The following is a 21789-nucleotide window of genomic DNA, read 5'->3' on the forward strand; positions in this document are numbered from 1 at the left end:
AGGTTTAGGTCACTCTGCCGGGTAGCTGGTGAGTAAGGGCATAAACTCGAGGACTTTGGTGGCCCAGGTCCATGTCTGCCCCAGGTGAGTCCTATGGACAACCAGTGGCCGGTGCTGGCTGTGCCTGTGGACACTGGGGGTGGATAGGGGGCCGGCAGAGGGAGACTTCGCTTTACCCACCCTAATTGCCTCTCAGGAGAGGGAGGCAGAGAGAGAGAGGTTGACTGATACTGACCTGCACTATCCCTTGGGGAGACTACATAACGAGGGAGAACAGCAAAGCTAATGGTCTGGCAGGCAACTGGGAAGGGGCGGGGGGTACGTGGGTTTTCCTCCAGCTGCTCATTGAAACATGTATCCCTGGGCCCACCGTCAGACACACTGAACCAGAACTTCCTGAGTGGAGCTGTCCCTGTTAGCGAAGCTTTCGGGTTGTTTGCGTGTTTATTAAAGTGTATGTGCTGCCGAAGCAAGCACAGCGTGTTTATTAAAGTGAAGGGGGAAACCTGGCCCATGCTTAGTTTGGAAACCTCTCAGGACATGACCCCTTGCAAGCTGCACCGCACTGAGGGCTTCACAGACTAAAGGCAGGCGACTTCTCCACTGGGCACCTTAGCAGGGCCCTTCTGGAGACAGAGCTTGGGCCACAGGGACAGATGCGGACGCAAGGAATTGGGGCAAAGACAAGGGTAGGTGGAGGTGCAGGTGGGGGGAGCACAGGTCTGGATTACAAAGGAGTAGATGGTTGTTGTTTTTGTTTTTTAATATTTTTATTCACTTCAGAGAGGAAGAGAGAGAGAGAGAGAGAGAGAGAGAGAGAGAGAGAGAGAGAGAGAACCATTAATTGGTAACCAATGGTGAGGGAGAATCATTAATTGGTTACCTCTTACATGCCCCACATTGGGGATCGGGTCCACAACTTGGGCATATGCCCTGACTGGGAATTGAACCATGACCTCCTGGTTCATAGGCTGATGCTCAGCCACCGAGCTACGCTGGACGAGCACAAAGGAGCAGGTTTGCTGCTTGTTGTATTTCTCTGCAGGGCCACCCAAAGCTTTGTGAAGGGGGACTATGAAGAGAGGAATAGAAAAAGAAAGACCTGCTGTCCGGTCCCAGCCTGGCCACCTACCCAGGTGTGTGATTTAGGCACTTCGCTTTCGCAAGATGGGTCTGTCTTCTTATATGGAAAAAGGAAGCTGGACTAAATTAGGGATGGGTCACCTCGACGGAACATCATACACATCTGAGAGTGTGACAAAGTGGCTGGGCTGGGACCCTAATTCAGACCCATAAGGTCAGAATCTCTGGGCCTGGGATCTGGCCCTGCTCTTTAATCCTCAGCCACAGAAAGATGGTGCTTTGGAGCTGGAATCTCTGAGCCCCACCAGCAACAAGGCCAGGAGGAAGAGCTTGGTTTCTTTTCACCACCACTTACTCCCCTGTTCCACATAGTTCGAGGAGAACTCTCTGTCTAAAAATGTTTGTGTAACTACTGATACTTCAGCAACACTTGAAGTGACGAATGAATTGAGTTTTGCATCAGGGGCGGGCTGAAGTGACAGGAAAAAGAAGTGGCCTCTCCATTGCATTCTCTCTACCACTTAGTGCCAGATCAGTAGGTGCCAGGAATGGCTGTCTCTGTCATTTGGGGATTATTAGCAGATTATGGTTGGAACATCTCTCAGGCATTTCCTGGGGACTTAGGTGACAGAAGAAGTGGGAGCTCCATGTCCACTAAGTGCTGGACATCCCTGCCTATCACCACATCTAAACCAAGCCCACAGTGCAATCTGCTCCACTGGGAGCTTCTGGCAAAGGTACCGGTTCCTATAGAGAGAGATGCAATTTTAATGTAAAAGCTTTAAAGAACCACCTGCAAAGAAATTTTAAAAACATGTCAAGTTTTATTAAGAATATCTCCAGCACTCAGAAGCAGAGAGGAATGAAGGCTGCAGGCATGAGGACACAGCCCAGGCCCAATATTTGTTTTATTTATTACTAGAGGCCTGATGCATGAAATTCATGCAAGAGTAGGCCTTCACAGCCACGGCAGCAGCCTGGATCCTGCCCTTGCAGCCATAGCGGCTGCCTGGATCCCTTGCAGCCACAGCGGCTTCCTCAATCCCACGGCTGCAGTCCCAGCATCGTCCGGAAGGTTGTCCAGTCTAAGTAGCACATTACCCTTTTATTATTATAGATTACTTATTTATCTTTATTATTAATGTTTACATTTAAATAACCAGTGAACAACAGCTATTCTTGTTTTCATCAGTCTCAATATACAAAATGGTCATGTATGAGTCAAAGAAATTCAGCCCCATCACGAAGCTCCCTACCCAGATGGGACCCAGGGCAAGGCTGGCTATAGAAGGGTACAGAGAAAGGGCATTTTTCTAAACCTCAAAAATGATAAACAGAATTTCAAAAGTATTATAAGGGGCACATAGAAATCAATTCGTTAAAAAAAAAAAGGTAGGATTCCAGTTGAAAAATGGGCAAAAGGCATATATATAACTTATATGCAAATAGCTTTTGTAAAAACATAGAAAACTCTGTAATCTCAGTAATGATAAAATATAGCTAAAATAACACCCCATTAAAATGAGATACTCTTCTTCCCCATGAAGTTAGCAAAAGATTTCTCATTTTAACGAGTAGACCAAACACCTGTGAGAGGGTGTCGGGCCAAGTGATGTCAGTTAGTACAGGCCTTCAGAAAAACAGTTTGGTGACAAGATATCCAGAGCCTTCAATAAAAGTCAATATCCTTAGACCCAGTAATTCCATTCCTGGGTGTCTATCCTAAAAAAATTATCTGCAGTTCAGGGGGAAAAAAACATTTTTAAAAAATTATGGAAACCATCTGAATGGTTGACAAGAGTGAAATGATGCAGTAAAGTATTTTATATTCTCACTAGAGGCCCAGTGCATGAAATTCATGCATGGGGGAGGGGTCCCTCAGCCTGGCCTGCATCCCTTCCAATCCAGGACCCCTCGGGGGATGTCCAACTGCCAGCAGTCGGACATCCCTCTCACAATCTGGGACTGCTGGCTCTTAACTGCTTACCTGCCTGCCTGCCTGATTGCCCCTAACCACTCTCCCCTGCCAGCCTGATTGCCCCTAACCATGCTCCCCTGCCAGCCTGATCACCCCCTAACTGCTCCCCTGCTGGCCTCATCACCCCTAACCACCTCTGCCTTGGCCCCCACCACTGTAGCTTTGTCTGGAACATCCAGTCTATCCAGTCTAATTAGCATATTACCCTTTTATCAGTATAGATAATGTATTATTCAGGTATTTAAAATCCTATATAATAAAAGGCTAATATGCAAATCAACCAAACGGCTGAAATACCAGTTGCTATGACATGCACTGACCCCCAGGGGGAAGACACTCAATGCAGGAGCTGCCCCCTGGTGGTCAGTGCACTCCCACAGGGGGAGCACTGCTCAGCCAGAAGCCGGGCTCATGGCTGAGGAGCGGGAGCCTCTCCCACCTCTGCGGCAGTGCTAAGGATGTCTGACTGAGGGCTCCTGACTGCAAGAGGGCCCAGGCTGGGCTGAGAGACACCCCCCTCCCAGTGCACAAATTTCGTGCACTGGGCCTCTAGTAGGTTTATAAAGATCTGGCGATAAAGAGGGAACATGCTTACATTGTTAAGTTTAAAAAAAAAAAAGAAGTGTATAAGAATGACATCCACCATCAAATGGTTAGAAAATCCATTTGATAGGAAAAAAATCAAACCTCTAACACAAGTTATCTCTGAGTGGTGGGATCATAGGTGACTGCTTTTCCTTCTTTCCCCTTTTTCACAGTTTCCATTACCCAAAAATATATACATAAGTTAAGAAGCATGGCCAACTAGCTCAGTTGATTGGAGCATGATCCCATCCTGATACACCAAGGTTGAGGGTTGGATCTCCAGTCAGGGCATATACAAGAATCAACCATTGAATGAATAAATAAGTGGAACAACAAATCAATGTCTCTCTCTCTCTCTCTCTCTCTCTCTCTCTCTCTCTCTCTCTCCTCCAAATCAATTTAAATATTTTTTAAAAAGGAAATGCACTTGGTCTTTTACACTAAGAACAAACTTTGTCCAATGACCCTGAATTTATCTGCTTCTCCCTGAATTTTTGCACATCTGCAGAGTCACCAAATATATTCAAGACTTAGAGAAAAGCACCTCAAAGTCAAACGAGGTGAATGCCAAGAGAGGCCAAGGAGAAAAATAACAGGAGATCAATAGACAAAAGAATGAGAGAAACACTTGCTCGCAAAAAACAAACACACAAACAAAAACTCTCCTGGAGCTCTGCCAAGCAGTCCCATCCCCCTGGGCTCCGCAGGCAGTTGGAGGGGCAGGCTGACCTGGAACAACAGGGCGGAGCTGAGATAACCTTCACACAGTGCCTGGGAGGGCCAGCGGCCCGCTGAAGCTCCAGAATTTAGAAGCCAGGACAGCATGGTGTGGCTGTGCCCTTGGCATGTCCTTTATCTTTCCCCCACGCTCCTTGTACATTGCCAGGGGTCTGAGCCACGCTCAGGTTTGTAGACAATACACGAATAAAAGCAGAGCTGCCGACTCATGGGCACCTCACCGCTGAATCTCTAAAAATCTAAGTCGTCGTGGCCAAAGCCATGGGTCCTGTCCATGGTGAGGTTGCCAAACCTAATTTCTGTCCCAGGGAGACTTTTAACTCTCGTCTCAGCTCCTAAGTCAGAGCCTTGGACTGCTCTGGGCTCTGGAGTCAGATTCTCATCTGTTCCTCGCTCTGGAGTCCCAGAGCCCGAGGAGGGCCCTTCTCGTGCAGAAGTGGAGCTTTCCAGAGACACACCTGTGCCATTTCTTTCGGAGCCCGGGACTCCCTTGGGCTCATCTCCAAACGTGCTCATGTCTCCATTTGAAGACCCCTCCTCAGAGCCCTTCTGGGAGAGCTGAGAGCAGTTTCCCAGAGATGATGCTCTGGATGAGAAGAGGCCTGTTTTCAGGCCTGACCTGTGGTCTGGGGTGTCTCCACCTGAGGCAGAAGGTGGTGTGGGCCCCCCATCTTGGTCTGGGCTGCTGTGTCCAGAAGCCTCACCTGACTGGCCCTGCCTGGGGCCAGCCTGTGGACTCCCTTCCTTCTCGCCTAGATTTCCTCTTCCCGACTTGGGCTGGCCCTCTCCTTCCACATCCTGGTCCTCTCTGGTGTCATTCTGTCCTCCTGGACTTCGGTCAGCGCCTCCCCAGACTTCGCTCTGCACACTGAGCTCCGCCCTGGAGCCCCCCTCTCTGATCTCTCCCTTGTCACCCACGCCCTGTTCCTCCCACCCCACTGCCTCCGAGGGGTGGCCTCCACAGGGATCTGTGTTCCCTCCTCTCTTCTGAGTGGCCTCCTCCTCTTCCTCTCCTCCTGCACCTTCACCTCTGCCCACATCTTCATGCCCCTCCTCTGCCCCAAGGCCCCGGCCTAACCCCAGCTCCAGGCCTCCATCAGCTCCCTGGGCAGTCCCTGTCCCTGAGGGGTCTCTCTGAAGCACCTCCATCCCTGTCTTCTCAGGGGCCATCCCTGTTGTCTCCCCATTAGCACATCCTACTTTTTTCTTCTGCAGAATTAGCTGCAGGTCAAAGGCCTTTTTAATGGGTGCCCTGGCTATGCCCATCATGTCCTTCGGGGACACAGGAGTCACTGTCTTCCTTACACAGGTTTCGCAGGGACAGAACTCCTCCCCGCCGGCCTCCCCACCCAGCCGGGTCCCCAGGGCTCCACTGAGGTTTGGCACATCGTCCAAGGAGAGGGAGGGGGCGCCCGGGGCCCGGGTCTGCTCGGAGAAGGCCGAGAGGTTGTGCAGGCCCTGGAGGCGACTCCTGCGCTGCTCTGTCTGCAGGGACGTCTCCCACCTGAGGGCTACCCTGGGAGACCCCAGGGCCTTCCTCCCCACCCGGCTCTGGATCTTTCCGAGCTCCTTTGCGGTGCTGCCTTGGAGCCGCTGGCTCACGTCCTGCTGCAGCTCAGCCACCATCAGGTCCAGCAGGTCGTTGTTCTGCAGGCTCCAGCGGGCTCGGAGCTCAGCCATGGCGCTGGCCAGGTGGGCCAAGAAGGCCTTCTCCATCTTCCTCAGCAGCCTGGACACCCAGAGTGGGTCAGGGTCCGGAGACACTCTGTGAGCCACAGAAGTGCCCTGCTCTGCAGCCCCCTGGGTGGACTTGGCCTGGGTTTGCTCAGGGTCTGAGTCAGCTGTTCTGGGCAGCGTCTCCAAACCAGGCTCAGCATTGGGGCTGCTTTGACTCCCACTGGCATTTGAGTCTCTCTCAGTGAGGCCGCCAAGGGTCCTCTCTCTCCTCCCTGCAGGGTGCAGTGCAGCGGAGTCAGGCTCTCCTCCTCCTGCTTCCTCTTCCTGCACGCTCTCATCTTCCGGGGCACCGGCTCCATCCTGAGAGCCAGCCCCTGTTGAGTCTTGTCCGGTGGTTCTTTCCTCTTCTGGAAATCCACAGACACCCTCTCCGTGTGGTTCTGCTCTTTCTTTTTCTTCTTGCGTTTTCTCTAACTGCACTGCCTCTCCTTGCATCCTGTTTTCAATTACTTGGTCCAGGTCCCTGCCCCGCGCCTGCTCCCCGCAGCTTCCTCCTGCCTCACCCCTCCTGGTGGCACCAGCCCACACTTGGGAACTTGAAGAGGCCATGGAACCAATCGACTCACGATTTCCCGGTTCTTCTGGGTTCTCTGTGGTTCTGGAGTCAGGCCTCTGGTAGGGGATTTCCGAGGGCAGCTCTCCCCTTTCAGAGACCAGGGCACAGTCCACGGCACAGGGTCCGCTGCCCTCCCCCGAACCTCCAGAACCACTCCCGACATCCACGCCGGATGAGGACGTTGGTGTGAAGGCCTCAGTCACAGCGTGGGGCCCGAGGCCCGACAGAGCCCAGCTCCTGCCACACCCCCGGGGGCCCGAGTCCGGCTCGCCCCGCCCGAGGCCACACCCGGGCCACGAGGCCTGCAAGGTGCTCAGGAGCTCCTGGTACCGAGAGGAGTCTGTGCACCTCGCCTTGCCGGTGGGAGACCCACGGTCTTCATTGAAGAAGTGGAGCCTGGCGAGGCAGGTGATGAGGGCCCGGGCAGAGCGGCCGAGCCTCCTGCCCTCTGGGCCGGACACTTCGGGCAGGCTGCTGGGCCGGCCCTGCTTGGAGCCCATCAGCGCCTTCATGATCTGTATGGAGACTGAGACCCTGCTGGGAAGCACACACTGGCCCCCACCACAGTCCCCAGCAGCCCCTTCACCTGCTCCAGCCTCCTCGGGGGCTTCCGCAGCCCTGCTGGGAGGAGGACCCTCTCCTGGCTGGGGACCAGCGTCACCAGTCACCGGGAGGGCTCCCTCTGGGTCTGCCTCCTCGCTGGCGGCCCCTTCCAGGGACGGTCGTCTGGCCTGAATGGGCTCCCCCAGGCCTTCTGGGGGATGTGTGTCAACAGGGTCTTCCGTGGGGCCTTCTGGGCCGTCCCCAGCCGCCTCCATGCTGTCATCCACCATCTCGTAGCTCAAAGGCACGGGCTCCTCCGGGATGTTGCTCAGCCACCCACGGACCACGGCTTCTGGCGAGGCCCGGGGCAGAGCACCCGGCGTCACACGACCACTGTCCTCTCGCTCTTCCAGGCCTTCCCCTCCACTAGTGACCTGTGCCTGGAGCTTTCTCCCAGGCCGGGGACCTGGGCTGGGGCTGCCCCTTCTCACTGCTCTGACTGCTGTCCCCCTGCCCCCTGACTGAGATCTGGGGGGCCCTGGGCGCTGCACGTCTAGCGGCTCCTCCCCCTGCTCGGCGGCCCCTGGCGCCCAGTGAGCACCGTGGTCTCTGTGGTCTCTGTTGCTGCTGCACAAAGGGTGTTTCCTGACAGGGGGCCTTGCCCTGGGCGGAGTGGGACAGTACCCGCTGCACACCAAGCAGGGCTCAGAGAGGGGCTCCTGGCTGCTCTGAGGCTGGGGGGCCAGCAAGGCCTGCATCTCACCACCAGGGGCCCTGCAGGCCCGGGGTGTGCCCATCTGTGAGCCGCACCCCTCTCGGGGGGGTCCTGGCTTGCCCCCCTCATGCTGTCCAACTGGCAGGCTCAAGGGCCGGGAAGCCTTGGGGCCGCCCCCTGCCTTTCCTCCCAGGCCACCTCCTGGGGAGCTGAGAGGGTCGGATGTGGTGGAGAGTGAGTGTGACCTGAACTCGGTCTCGGCAGAGGGAGAGAATGGGGGGTAGAAATTGGAGGCACAGTCCGAACTGCTCACAGGAGTAGCGGGGACACTGCTGGCCTCTCGTGTGTCCTGGGAGTTAGGGGAGGCCAAGGAGGGTGGCCCTGGGTCCCGGGAGGCCGGGTTCCTGGCGCTAGAGGAGCTTCCAGAAAAGCGTGGTGCTAGGTGGGCTGGGCAGAGCCTGCCTGTGCTGGGGGGGCCCAGCATTGGCCTGGACACAGGTGAGTTGAGCGGACAGTGGGTGTGCCTCTGGCTGTGGTGCTGCCTGGGGCGGCCTCTCTGGGCCCCTCGGCCAACGCCAGAAATGCTGGGTGAGGACACGGCACTGGCTCTGCTCTCCTGCTCTCTTCTCCTGCCTGTGGCTGAGGCGCAGGTGGAGGCCGGGGAATAGCCTTCTGCAGTGTCCCCAGAGCCCAAAGGGCTAGAAGCCAGGGGCAGTCTCCTCCCAGACCCACCCCTGGGCTGCGGGGGTCCAGTGTCCTGTTCACTCCCCTCCGCCCGTGGGTCCTCGTTCCTCAAAGACGAGGGATTCGCAGTAGAGGAACAGGGTCCTACTCCAGGGGTGGCCTTCCGTGGGGAAGTCACCGGCCTGGTCCTGCTGGTGTGGCCCTGGTGCCGCTCACCCCTTTCACTGGACTCCTCCTGAGCCCCGGCACTCGCTGAGGCGTCAGAAAAAGCACTTGCCGCACCTTGGGCCCTGGGTTCCAGGCAGCGGTGGCCCCTGCTGCCCGGCCCTGCTCCCTCTGGACCCAGGCCCTCAGCAGCCTGGGGTGTGCCACCAGCTTCCCACCCTGATCCTCTCTGGGGGGCAGCCCCGGAGGCCAGGCGCAGGGTGCAGCTGCCCTCTGGGGACCTGGAGCAGCAGGAGTTTGGCTCAGAGCCGTCGGGGGCTCTGTCACTGGAGGCAGGGCTGCCGCTGTCCTGGCTGCTTCTTTTCCTGCCGGCCACCCCCCGGCTCCAGGGGCCCCTGCAGGGGGAGTGCTGGGCCAGCCGGGACCTCCCCCAGGAGGCCGTCCCCTCTCTCTGGGCGGTGTACAGCGGGTTCGTCCAGATCTCATATCCGGACCCTGGCTGCCACTGGCCTCGCTCACAGACTTCTGTGCATCCTGCCTCTTGAGTCCCCAGCCCCCGTGTTCCAGGCTCCGAGGAGCCCCCAGGGTGGCCCTCCCACACACAGTGGAGGGGGTCTGCCTCCCTGGAAACACGGCCCTGCCCACTGGCCCTCCCGGCCCTCCTGGGCCACAGGAGCATGTCGTTGCCAAGTAGGTGGAAGCGGACTTTCATCTCCACAGACAGGCTGCCGTCCTCGTTCAAGTGCACCTTCTTCTCCACGCCATCACGGGCCACCAACGGACCCAGCTGGGCAGGCATGTCCTGAGGGTGCCGGTCAGGAGCGGGGCCCACCCTGGTGTGATACGGGGACACCAGGGGGTCGCCGAGACCAGCCCTCGCCGACAGCAAGGAAGACCGCTGCGGCCTGCTTCCCGGCCTGGACCTCGAGTGGGTCATGCTTGGCTTGGCCTTGGGGCCCCAGCTCCCTGGCACACGATGCAGAGGAAGAGAAAGAGGAAAAGATAGTGAGCGGCTGGGGGAGCTTTAGGGCAGGAGCCTAAAGGCTGGACAGGAGCCTCTCACACCTAAACACCCTGCCGCCTCCAAACCACACAGCAGGGCAGAAACCATTCTAGAACAAATACCCAGTTGGCTGTTTGTGAACCTGCATAGCAAAATGAGTTGAACTTGAAGCCTGAATTCAGTCTCAACCCTGCCACTTCCTATTTGTGTAGCTTTTGGCAGAGCCTCTTTTCTGAGCTGTAAAATAGGAATAATGGTATCTATTTGGAAGTGTGTTTGGACAATGCAAGGCAATGCATATAAAAACTTCCTAAAAACAAACAAACAAACAAACAAAACTTCCTGCAGAATTACTAGCACAAAGTGAATTCTCAGTAGACAGCAGGGGAAGCCGGCAGAGTAGCAGTGCCCAGCGCTAACTCCTAGCCCTGCTCACACCGGCACACCCCCAGAAGTAAAATCAATAAGCTGCTGCATACGCACCTGATTGCAAACTGTAAAATGCTTTGCAATTATTAGTGGTGATTTATCATCCTGACACTCATCAAGCTTTGGAGTTGATAAATGATTGCAAGGAGGACCTGGACACACAATAGCAGGTCCTGATAGTCAAGCCAACATCCCCCACCCCCCCATAAAAAAGGAGGAGAAGGGGCTCCTGCAGACAGAAAGAAATGAACCTCAAGAAAGAATGCAGCCCTAGCGCTTTCTCATTTCATCTCCTGAGCTAACACATGACAAGAGGAAAGGGCTAGTGGAGGGTGGGCCTGTGGCCTGTGACCACCGCGAGTGCATCTGAGCAGGAGGAGGTTTCGTAAAACTGCTCTTTCATAAGCACCGAATGAGAAGGGGGGCCCCTCCAGGGAGGGGCCGTGGCTGAGGGGTCTCTGTACCTCCCGTGCCTGGCATGCGGCAATCACCGACACCATTATTGTCATTTCTCAACAGCTTTGCACAAAGGATATTATTTGTTGACTTGCCAAAATTTGCCTATTGCCATTCTAATAACTTTGCTGAAACTCTTCTTCTATAATTGTTAATTGTGCTTTCAAAAGAATGTGTTGTTTTGTTTTTTTAAAAATAACAAAGCCTAAACTCTGGCACATAGTAGGTCTTTGGATGGATATGGTGGGATGTTTAGACGGATGGGTTGGATAGATGATTGAAGGTATCATTCGTTTTAGCCCATTTGGCCCTCACTGTTGTCTAAGAGAGTCGTGGCCCTTAAAAGACGCAAATGCCACATACCTATAGCACATGGCCTCGGTAATCTCATGCCCACCACAGTCCTTAATAAAGCTAATTTTAGATCCTGGAAACTTAGAGTAGACGATCTCTTCCTAATCCTTAATCTCTAAATACCACACTACCCTCTCTCATACCCCAGTCAAATGCTCAACCCGGTCTAGGTGGATGGTGATGTGATGAGGAAGAAGAAGCAAGAGAGACCCCAAACAGCTGGCTGTCCAAGAATTGGTGCCAAAGGCAGGATCCCTAAATTATCTAGAAGGAATATCTGCCCAGCTCTCCTGATCCACCATCCAGTGCAAACCACACTGGGGAAATTACAGCACCCACTCACCATTTTTATTCCTTGATGTCTGCCCCGATAAAGTTCCAGTCCCACTTCTTTTGGCACCTTCTGGAGGTCTGAAGGGCTCATGGCCGGCACACACCAGCACCGAGGGGCTGCGCAGAAGAGCCTTCAGAGAACCCACCTGAAGAAGGAGAGTGTTGAGTTAGGAGGTCTGGTCTGCAGAACCTCCCTTCTGCTCAGGGAGACACAGGTAGAGAAAGAATCCCTCTCTCTGGCCCTTTGCTGATGTTGGCCCATTTCACCCCAGATTTCAGATCCAAGGGAAGGATCTCCATTCATTTGCCGTAACCAGTGCGGGTCTGAGGTCCTACCCCCTGATCTTCCTCTCCACCTACACCCTCCTGTAAGAGGCTGTGGATTAGAGGTTATGCTGGATGCTTCAGCTAGAAAAGACTTCATGAAGCTTTGGTCTGCTTCCCTGCCCACACTCATACCCCCCAGAATAGGCATTTTTTAGAGCAACCAGCTTCCATATGGAGACCTGATTCACTATTCCACCTTTTCCCAGGCAGAGCCCTCTCTTGGGTTTGATCTCTGTTTTTCCAGTGTAATCTGAGCCCGTCGCCTCTGCTTCTGCCCCTGGTGGAGTGGAGAAGGGCAAGGCACTGGGAGCCCTTCCATCCCAGTCTCCTCCAAGGAAGGGTTCTCCAGGCTCCTGTCATCCCCTTCCCGCCCAGCCACAGGCCCACCAGCTGGATGTCCTGGGCTGGGAGTTGAGTGGCAAAATCAGTGCTGGGTTGCATTCCAGGAAACAGGTCCCTGCTTTTAGAAAAACCTCACCTGGCTCCCGAGGCCCCTGCATATCTGAGGGTTTGCACTATTTATAGCATTACATTGTAACGAGCAGTGTTGGGGAATTTAGTTCCATCTTTAAAGTGCTGAATCTGCTCTTTTTCACTCTCTCAAATTAGAAGGGGATGTTCATTAACAAGGAAGTGGAAACAAAAGAGAGAACGCTTGCAGCTTCTCCTCCCACGACGACATTCAGGGTGCTGTCCACCAGATCTCTCAACCCAGTTCATCAAAAGTTGGTCTCAAACTACCAGGTACTTTTCTCTTTTGGTTCAGATCTCTGGTCCATCGCACAAATGCAAATGTGGGTGACCCAACTCTACCAATGGTAGATGTAGCCATGCTTCTAGAAAATCAGACTTTTCCGAGGAAGAAAGCAGAATTCAAGGTGAAATGATGCTCCCTTTTTAGAAAGAGGTAGAGGTCTAGGACTCATGAGGGAAAAAAAATAATATTATTGAGAGTGTGCATCCAGTTGAGAGCCTGCAAACGAATAATCAAATAATCATGACACAGCCTGTCCCGGGAGCAATGAAGTTGCTTTGTTTACAGAAACGCTAATAGTTCTGTAGTAAGTCTATATGGAAATATGCTAATTTTTCCTCCAATTAATTTATGTTGCACCTGCTCTCTCTCTCTCTCTCACAACTGTAGCCAATTGATGGTAGGGACCCAGTCCTATTTGTCTGTAACATCTGCATGCAGCACATGTGTGCTAGAGCACGGCCAATGCACCACAATTCAGAAGTGTTCTTACAGCACAACTCTGAAATCATGAAGGCGGGCCCTATCATTCCCAGCCATACAGCTGTGAGCAAATGACTTAACCTCTGTGCCTCCATTTTCTTATCTCCACAAATAGGATAATATTGACTGCCTCGTGAGAAGGTGTGGTGGAGGCTATGCCCTAGATTCATCAGTGTCTAACTCACCCTCTTTCTGGTGTGCGTCCCAGTCCTGCAGGGCTTAGAAAGCTCTGAACACATTATCAGAGATGGTGGCAGCTCTGCAGCAATGATCAGAGCCGGCGTTCCAGTGTCCCCGTGCACTGAGGTGCACATGTGGCTATTTCCAGACCTCAGCTTCAGAAGCCTGGATGCCACAGCCGAGATGCCAGCTTGAGCTCAGTGATCACAGCAGCTCCAGGCAGAGGTAGCAGCTCCCTGCAGAGTTTCAGAGCCATCCTGTAGCCCAGACTTCATCCCTCCAGATGTCTGAAGATTTGGAAGCCCCCTGATGCCTTGTATTAAACTGCTTTCTGCTTAAGGTACATCAAGTAGTTTCTGTTTCCTGCACTGAACTCTCACGGAATAGATTGGATAATAGGAGAATTGGATAAGAAAGTCATGAAAGTGTGCAAGGCAGTGTCTGGGGCTTGCTAATAATATGAATAACAATTGTCTGATTAACTGATGAACGCCTCCACCCTATCTACTTTCATTAGCTGCAGGACAACAGCTATATATATATATATATATATATATATATATATATATATATATATATATATATATATTCTCCATTTATTTCAGAGAGGAAGGGGAGAGGGAGAGAAGAGAATCATCAATGATGAGAGAAAAATCTTGAGCATCTACCTCCTGCACGCCCTTCACTGGGGACTGAGCCCACAACCTGGGCATGTAATCGAACTAGTGACCTCCTGGTTCATAGATGGACACTCAACCACTGAGCTACACCGGCCAGGCAACATCCCCTCTTTTTAAGGATGACCTCCCCATCCCATCTAAGTATTTTGCTCTGAGGTCCAGAGAACTTTTTAAAGAAAACATCATGCCCGACAGCCTACCTTTTCCCCACTGGGTGTGTACACCTGCTTCACAGGGAAGTGCAGAAGGCCTGTGGCTCTGCTGAGAAAAGCCGACAGGCTCCTGGTGTCTCTGTGACTGAGGACCACTGTCTGCTGGAATCGAGGGTCCCCATTCTTAACCAACATTATCCTCCTTGGGGTTTTAGGATTTTTCCGGGAAGAGGATATTCCTGGCCCCTCGCACTGGTCTTTGACATCCTGGGACTGCTGAGCAGAGGAACTTCTCTCCTGCGGCCGGCCTGGCCCAGTGGAGGTCCTGGGCGGCTTCCTATCGGAGCAGAGGTAGCAACCACCATCCTCCAGCTGCTCCAGGGCGCTGAGGCCATGCAGGCCTCGGGGCGTGGTGACGGAGCGCACCCCAAAGGAGAGGGGCATGCGCTGGGAGAGCTCATCCATCAGCGTGCCCAAGCTCTTGAAAGTGCGTTGGTGTACAGCCAGGCGAACCCCGGAAAACCGAGGATCCCCTCGCTTGAGGAAAGTTATCTTCTTGGCTGGCGTGACCTGGGTGACAGAGGGGGTCCGGGCCACAGAAGGCAGGAGGCACTCGCGGTAGCTTGGGGCCTGGGCATCCCTTGGGGTGCTGTTCATGGCGTGGAGCCCCAGGCAGCTGCAATCGATCAGAGGAAGAGAGTCAGAGTAGCCCAGAGATTCGTCATTTCCTCTCTCCTGTTCAAGACAAAGGTGCTTCCTGCCCACTTCAAATTTGTTCCACTCTGCTCTGTACGGGCAGGTTAATTCATTTTTTAAAATATTTTTATTGATTTCAGAGAGAGAAGGAGTGGGATAGAGAGATAGAAACATCAATGATGAGAGAATCATTGATTGTCTGCCTCCTGCACATCCCCCACTGGGGATTGACCCCCGTAATCCAGGTATGTGCCCTGACAGGGAATAGAATGGTGATCTCCTGCTTCATAGGTCAAAGGTCAACCACTTAGCCAAGCCAGCAGGGCAGGTTAATCCATGTTGATGGAATAGAATGAAGGCCAAAGGTTTGGCATCGGATAGATGTGAGTTCAAATTATACACCCCCCCCCCCCCTTTACTCCATGTGACCCAGGAGGTGAATGACATGCTCTGTGTTTGATAGGCCTGCTTGTTCGATGCAGCCACATTCACTCTGCAGAGTGGTTACAGCAAGTAAATGAGTTTATGCAGATAGAGCACTGGGAACAGAGCAAGCACCAGTACATCTTGATTCCTTTCCTTCCTCTTGCTATTTCTCTTACTTGACTCTACCACCTGAACTCCTCTGAATACCTTAGGGTTTATCTCCTAAAGAGGTGGGTAAATAAGGAGAAGACCATAGAATACAGATGCAAGAACACAGGGCAAGCAGTCAGGAGGCCTAGGCACCTTGCCCACTCTCTCAGTGCCAAGTCTCATGTGTGGCCCTGGGGGATGCCCGGAGAGCTGAACTTTCATCCTTCAACTACTAGGTGAGAGGGTCCCAAACCCTTCAGGGACCAGAGTGCAGACAAGGAGACTTGTAACACAAAGAGGATGTCACCACTCGATGTTGTGTGCTTTCTCCATTATATGGTGATGTTTGCTTTTCTATGAAAAGGATGCCCTCCTTCCCATTCCTCCAAAGTCTTTGGAAGATGCCTGATGAACCCTGGGGTGAGTACCCCAGCCCACTGCATGGACACTGGGGGCTCAGGCCTTTCATGGTTAGGTCAAGACCATTGTCCAACCACTCATTTCTATTCCCACTGTGTGGCGCTCACTGCCTCACCTGGAACTCCTGTAGAAGCCTCACTCTTTCTCTCCAGGTCACCACACCATGCTCTGTCCTTTGTACCTGCAGGCCAAGTTGTCCTGAAACCCAGGTTTTACGTAGATATTTCCTGTGCTCCAAGCTCTTCAAGAGTCTTGCAGCATCTGCAGAAAAAGCTCAGACCCTTTATCCCACAATTCGAGGCCTCACAGTTCTGCTCCTTAAGCCTCTCAGCTCCTGCTCTTTCCTACAGGAAGCCCCCACTCCAATCCAACTGCCTGTCTCAGGCCACCCCACCCTTCTGCACCCTTCCTGGGCTCCCCTCCTTTGTGGAACTTTCCCCAGCTCCCAAGTCTGGGGTGATTCCCATGTTCAGCAAGGTTCCCTGACATTTCCCACATCCTGGGCTGTATCCTTCCTGGCCATCTATCCCAAGGCCTGGGAGGCAAAACCAGTGCTCCCCGGGGCACCCAGCCCCAAACTTGGCACATAGCCGGGACCCAGGAAATTAATACTGATTAATAAGGCAGGTGTTTCCCAGAGCCTCCTACAGAGCCCAGGCCTGCCAATAAGCTGATAGTTGAGTAATTATAATCCGGTGAGGAGTCGTCCCTGCTTCCATGTGGTTCAGACCACGCCGGACCCTTGCTAATGTGCCTGCTGCAGCCATGGTCCCTGCTTACAGTTCCTCCAGCACCCACATCTCCCTTCCTTACCTGCCTCCCCTCTTTACCCCATTCCTCTGACGGGGAAGGATTCTTCTCTCATTTTCAAAACCTTGGTGCACAAAGAGGCCTTGTAATCCTCTCTCATCTCTGGCACCAACTTTATAATTAGCTTCTCCAGCCTCCTCCCTCCCCACTAATCCCTTTAAGCCGCTGTCTCAGACCTCCCGCTCACAGCCCTGCAGCTGCCTGTGCTGCTACTCCACGTGCCTTCCCGCAGGACTAACTGTTCTCCCCACTGGATTTTTATTTTTTAGTTGTGACAGTGAGGATTCTTCTTGGCCCCCCTAGAGGAACAAAGAAGAAAAAGAAGGGACATTGGGGGATACAGGGATGCTGGTGGGGGACATGATAGTGTGGGGGCACAGTGACATTGGGGGACACAGTAACATTGGGGCACAGTGACATTGGGGGACACAGTAACATTGGGGGACCATGTCCCCCATAATCACCATATTCCCCAGCATCATTGTGTCCTTCAGTGTCATCCCAGCAGAAGAGTGGAGTGAGGAGCAGTTTGGGAGGCAGGGGTGAGGGAGCGGTGGGAAGAGCCACTCTCTGCGGGAGCAGGCACACTGCAGGTGAGTGCATCCTCCTCGGAGTTGTTAGGGTGTGGTGAGCGCCCCAGGGAGGATGAAGCAGCACAGACACTACAAGGTCAGCTCTGGCCCCAGGTGCCTCAACAGCAGAACCCAAGGCCCTGGTCCCCTGCCATCTGCAAGGCTAATAACTGACAAAAGCAAACTCAGGAGGTCCCTACATTTGATCTAAGAACAGTTCACTAAAGGAGGAGGCTGATAACAGAGGATGGCGAAACAAAGGAGAAATAAAAGGCAGGTGTCATTATAGGTCAAGCTGACAATTGCCCCAGTGTACCCAGGACTGCTCCAGTGTTAGTCCTGAAAAGCCCGCCAGCCAAGACCCCACTGCCCCCCACCTCCTGCCCCGACTGTCTGCATGCCCCAGGCAGTTCCTAGGATCGAGTGGCCTCTTTTGTTCAGCCACCCCCATGACTGAGCTCTAAAGGTGGGCCACAGGATCAAGACCTCCCCCCAAGAGTTGCCTCATGGACCCAGAAAAAGATGCCACACGAAGAATAGGAAACCGAGTCTGGTGATCTGGCTGAGCGCCTTGGTGCAGTGAGACTGGAGAGCAGAACCCAAACTAGAAAGCTGGGCTCTTCAGTTATGGGAGCCAACAACTCTCTCCTTAGCTTCATGGATTTGGGTAGAAACAGAAAAGAACACAAGGCGAGAGGCAGCCCCAGTGAGTGCCCTGTCTTTCCCAGATTCTGAAGCTGCATTTCTGAGTCAGGAAGGCCCCTGGGGGCAAAAGAGGGGAGAGGGGATGCAGCTCTGAAGCCCCTGACAAATCCTCCCACTGTGTCCCCATAGGGGACAAGTGTCCCATTCCTACATGCCAGTGAGGGTAGGGGGAGGAGAGAACATACCACAGGCCCTCTGGTCAGCAGATACATGAAGCCGCATGGATCGGTTTTTCCCTCAGTGCTTTTTCTCCTTTCAAAATCATGAGGTTCAACCCTGGCCAGTGTTTCTCAGTGGTTAGAACGTCGGCCCTCACACGGAAGGGTCACCGGTTCAATTCCTGGCCAAGGGCATGTATCTGGTTTGCAAGTTTGATCCCAGGACCAGTTCGGGGTGCATGCAGGAGGCAATCGATAGTTGTGTCTCTTTCACATCAATGTTTCTCTCTCTCTCTCTCTCTCTCTCTCTCTCTCTCTCTCTCTCTCTCTCTCTCTCCCTCCCTCCCTCCCTCCCTTCCCCCTTCCACTCACTCTTAAAAAAGAATCAATGAAAAAAATATCTTCAGGTGAGGACTAACAACAAAATAAAATCATGAGGTTCCTCTCCCTAAGCAGGAGCAGGAAAGGACCTGACCTCTTTAACAAGACAAGCTACGTAGGCTAGATAGCAGGCCTGGCCCAGAGAGAGGGCGCCCTGAGTCCATTTAGCTCCTCTTTGCCATATCATGAACCAGGTGGGCCACAGGGTCAAGAACCCCACTCACCGTAGATGGGAGATAGCCCTTCCCCCATTAACACTCAGCGGGAATGAGGACAGTAAGAGAAGGCTACAAAAGTGAGAAGCCTGACTCCTGAGTGCAAGGAGTCATGGAGAAGGGGCAATGAGAAGAAGGCATTGGAGATGGAGGACAGCAAGGAGGGTCTGGTTCCCAGCTCTCCACTCTCCCCTCCCAGCTTGGGGTCTGGTGGGGAAGTACCCATGGTGGTGGGAAAAAGTCCCACCACCAGATAAAGTGGGAGACACTCCCACAGCAGAAAGCTTTGGTTCAGCCACCCCATGACTGAGCTCTAACGGAGACCTCCTTTTGGACTCCTCACGCCCACTTGGGATAGGGCCTCATCCAGGTGTGCTGGGCAGAGTGGGTTAGAGGAGGCTCTATGTTCAGCTTTCCCGAGTTACCTGGGTGCCAGGAGGTATGGACTGAACCACGCAGGAGCTCAGGGAATAGGTGAGCACTAAGACTGGGGGTGGGGACTCGGGGGTGAATCATTGGTGCTAAAGGGGTCCCAGCAAACTCCAGCGTCCACAGCACAGTCAGAGCATCGTGGGACTGATGTAGGTCAGCAAAGGATGAGAGAGGGCTGCCAGGGGATTTCAGGAGGAAGCAGGGCGAGAAAGCCGAGAAGGCATCCCAGCTGTTTGTGGGTGGGGGAGGGAAGCAGAGAAAAACAGACTAAGGGGCAAAAGGAGGAAAAAATAGAAGTCACAGGAAATGCTCCGAAAGGTGACAGGGGCAGTGGGAGGAATTGAGCAGGGTGGGCCTGCAGGGGAGGAAATAGCTTTGTCACCAGCCCTGGAAATGAGTGAGGCCAGGGTGAGAGGCTGGAGGCAGGAGCAGGCAGCAAGAGCGATGAGTTCAGGAAAAGAAGAAATACGGTGAGAGAAGTCAGGCAGGGTGGAGCCTGGGGGGGGGGGGGGGCAGAAGAAAACTATAAGGCAATGACAATAAGGCTAAACCTAAGAGGGACTGAGCCGGAAGGAGGGGGGAGTGTCGTGGCTGGAACTGTGAAGGGTGATTGATATTACACGTGGACAGCTACCGTGACGTGAATAGTACATGTCCCCAGAAGAAAATGCTTATGACATGCAGCCTTCAGAGCGCACCAGGACCGCTGTTATTTAGCAGCGGCTGGGCCCTTCACAGGGTCCTCCACTGCCCCCCGGGTCTACATAGGCAGTATGAGGTCTAGACCATTTCCAGCACTGCCTTTTAGTGTCTCCAATTTGCCGAGGAACAACACTATTTTATGTGCCAAGAAGAAAGAAAAAATGGTGGCAAACTAAGATAAGGACACGTTATTTATAGCTAGGAGCATCCTGACTCCAGAGATATTAAAACATGGGGAGAAAACATGTGTGTTAAAGTCAGTGGAATGCCGTATGACCAAGAGCCAAGCACAGACTGTACACATATCCATGATAAAGCCATGGCGCTGAGGCAAGTTTGTAACCTGATAGTCATGTCATGATGATCAAACGGGTAAGTGTGACTTCTAGGAAAGAGGAGAGGACCATAAGATACCACTTTACACACATCAGGATAGCTATTATTAGAAGAAAAAAACACACCAAAAAACTAACAAAAACAAACAAACAAAAAAACCCAGCCCTGGCCAGGTGGCTCAGGTGGTTGGAATGCTGTCCTGTACACCAAAACATTGTGGGTTTGATTTCCAGACAGGGCACATACCTAGGTTGCAGGTTCGATCCTCAGTCAGGGCATGTATGGGAGGTAACTGATCAATGATCTCTCTCTCTCTCTCTCTCTCTCTCTCTCTCTCTCTCTCTCTCTCCAGGCCTCTCTCTGCCTAAAATCAATAAAAACATATCCTCGGGTGAGTATTTTAAGAACAAAAACAAACAGAAAGCAACAAATATTAACAAGGATGTGGAAATTTGGCTTGTGGGAATATAAAATGGTGCAGCTGCTATGGAGAATAGTATAACAACTCCTCAAAAATTAGATATAGAATTACCATGTGATCCAGCAATTCCACTTCTGGGTACACACCCAGAAGAATTGAAAGTAGGATCTTGAACAGATATTTGCACCCCTATGTTCATAGAAGCATTATTTACAATAGCCAAAGGGTAGAGCAACCTTAGTATCCATTGACGAATGGAGACACCAAATGTGGTACAGTCATATGATGAATAGTATTCAGCCTTAGAAAGGAAGGGAATTGTGACAATGCTACAATAGACAAATCTTAAAGACATTATTCGCAGTGAAATAATCCATACACAAAGGGACAAATACCGTATGATTCCACTTATGTGAGGTACCTCAGTAGTCAAATTCATAGAGACAGAAAGTAGAATGGTGAAGGCCAAGGGTTGGAAGAACAGGGAGTTAGTGTTTAATGAGTACAGAGTTTCACTTTGGGAAGATAAAGTTCTGAAGATGGATGGTGGTGCTGGTTGCACAGCAATGTGAATGCACTTAATGCCACCAAGCTGTGTGCTTAAAAATGGTTAAAATGGTTAATTTTATGTTTTGAATATTTTACCACAATAAAAATGTAAGTAAAATAATAGAAAAATAAAAAATGAGCCAGTGGGGTGAATTGTCCTTTAAGAAAGGCAATTTGGTGGATGAAGACTTCCCAAAGCTGGGTGCAGAAGTGGTGAGGGGTGAGGGAAACACCACGCTGGCTCCACAAGGCAGTCCGGGCACTCCCTGGGCTCAAGGTTCTGAGTGGTGGATTCAGGAACAGTGTAAACAGAGGGAGAGGGAAGAGGGTCTAATGAGAGTATGACTTTTGATTAATTGATATAAAGCAACCTAGCCACAAACATTGATGCCTATTATGTGACAGACATTTGGTGAGACACAGAGAATGAGGCCCAATGTAGAGAGATGGGCTCGTGCTCCATGGAATTTATAATCCAGGGGAGAAAACAGAACTACTCACCTTTTGGTACATGACTGTCCCTGGCTCAGCCCCCTTGGCTCTGCCAGCAACTAGCTGATGACTGTGGGCAATCTAATTGACTTCTCTGCGTTTCAGTTACTTTAATCATAAACCAAAGGTGCTAAACTAAAGGGCTGCTGAGGTTACACTAGGAGTTTGTAGGAAAAGACAGCACATGAGGCTGTGCTATAAATGATTACCTTTGAATCTGGAAGACCTCCTGAGAAAAGATCAAAGGCATTTGTTCTTAAAAATTTCCAGGTAAAACCCTCCTTTTTCACAATTGTGAAAACTATGAAGAACGCCCCCATCCAGAAAAATGAGCACATTCCCATAGGCACAAAGTATTGCATACAATATCATAGGCTTCTGAAACCCAC

The 21789-nt window shown here is 52.4% G+C and overlaps 1 protein-coding gene across 1 annotated transcript; it reads right to left on the reverse strand.

Annotated features, from left to right (window-relative positions):
* Positions 1 to 1897: 1897 nt before the first annotated feature.
* On the reverse strand, positions 1898 to 14685 carry RP1L1 (RP1 like 1). The gene is made up of 3 exons (XM_059697598.1): positions 13984 to 14685; positions 11370 to 11505; positions 1898 to 9750 (listed from the first exon to the last, which is right to left on the reverse strand). Exons 1-3 carry the CDS (start codon positions 14590 to 14592, stop codon positions 4616 to 4618), a joined length of 5880 nt encoding a protein of 1959 aa, XP_059553581.1. The 5' UTR covers positions 14593 to 14685; the 3' UTR covers positions 1898 to 4615.
* Between the last annotated feature and the right edge of the window lie 7104 nt (positions 14686 to 21789).

Source organism: Myotis daubentonii, chromosome 5, assembly GCF_963259705.1.
Source record: "Myotis daubentonii chromosome 5, mMyoDau2.1, whole genome shotgun sequence".
Taxonomy (NCBI): Eukaryota; Metazoa; Chordata; class Mammalia; order Chiroptera; family Vespertilionidae; genus Myotis; species Myotis daubentonii.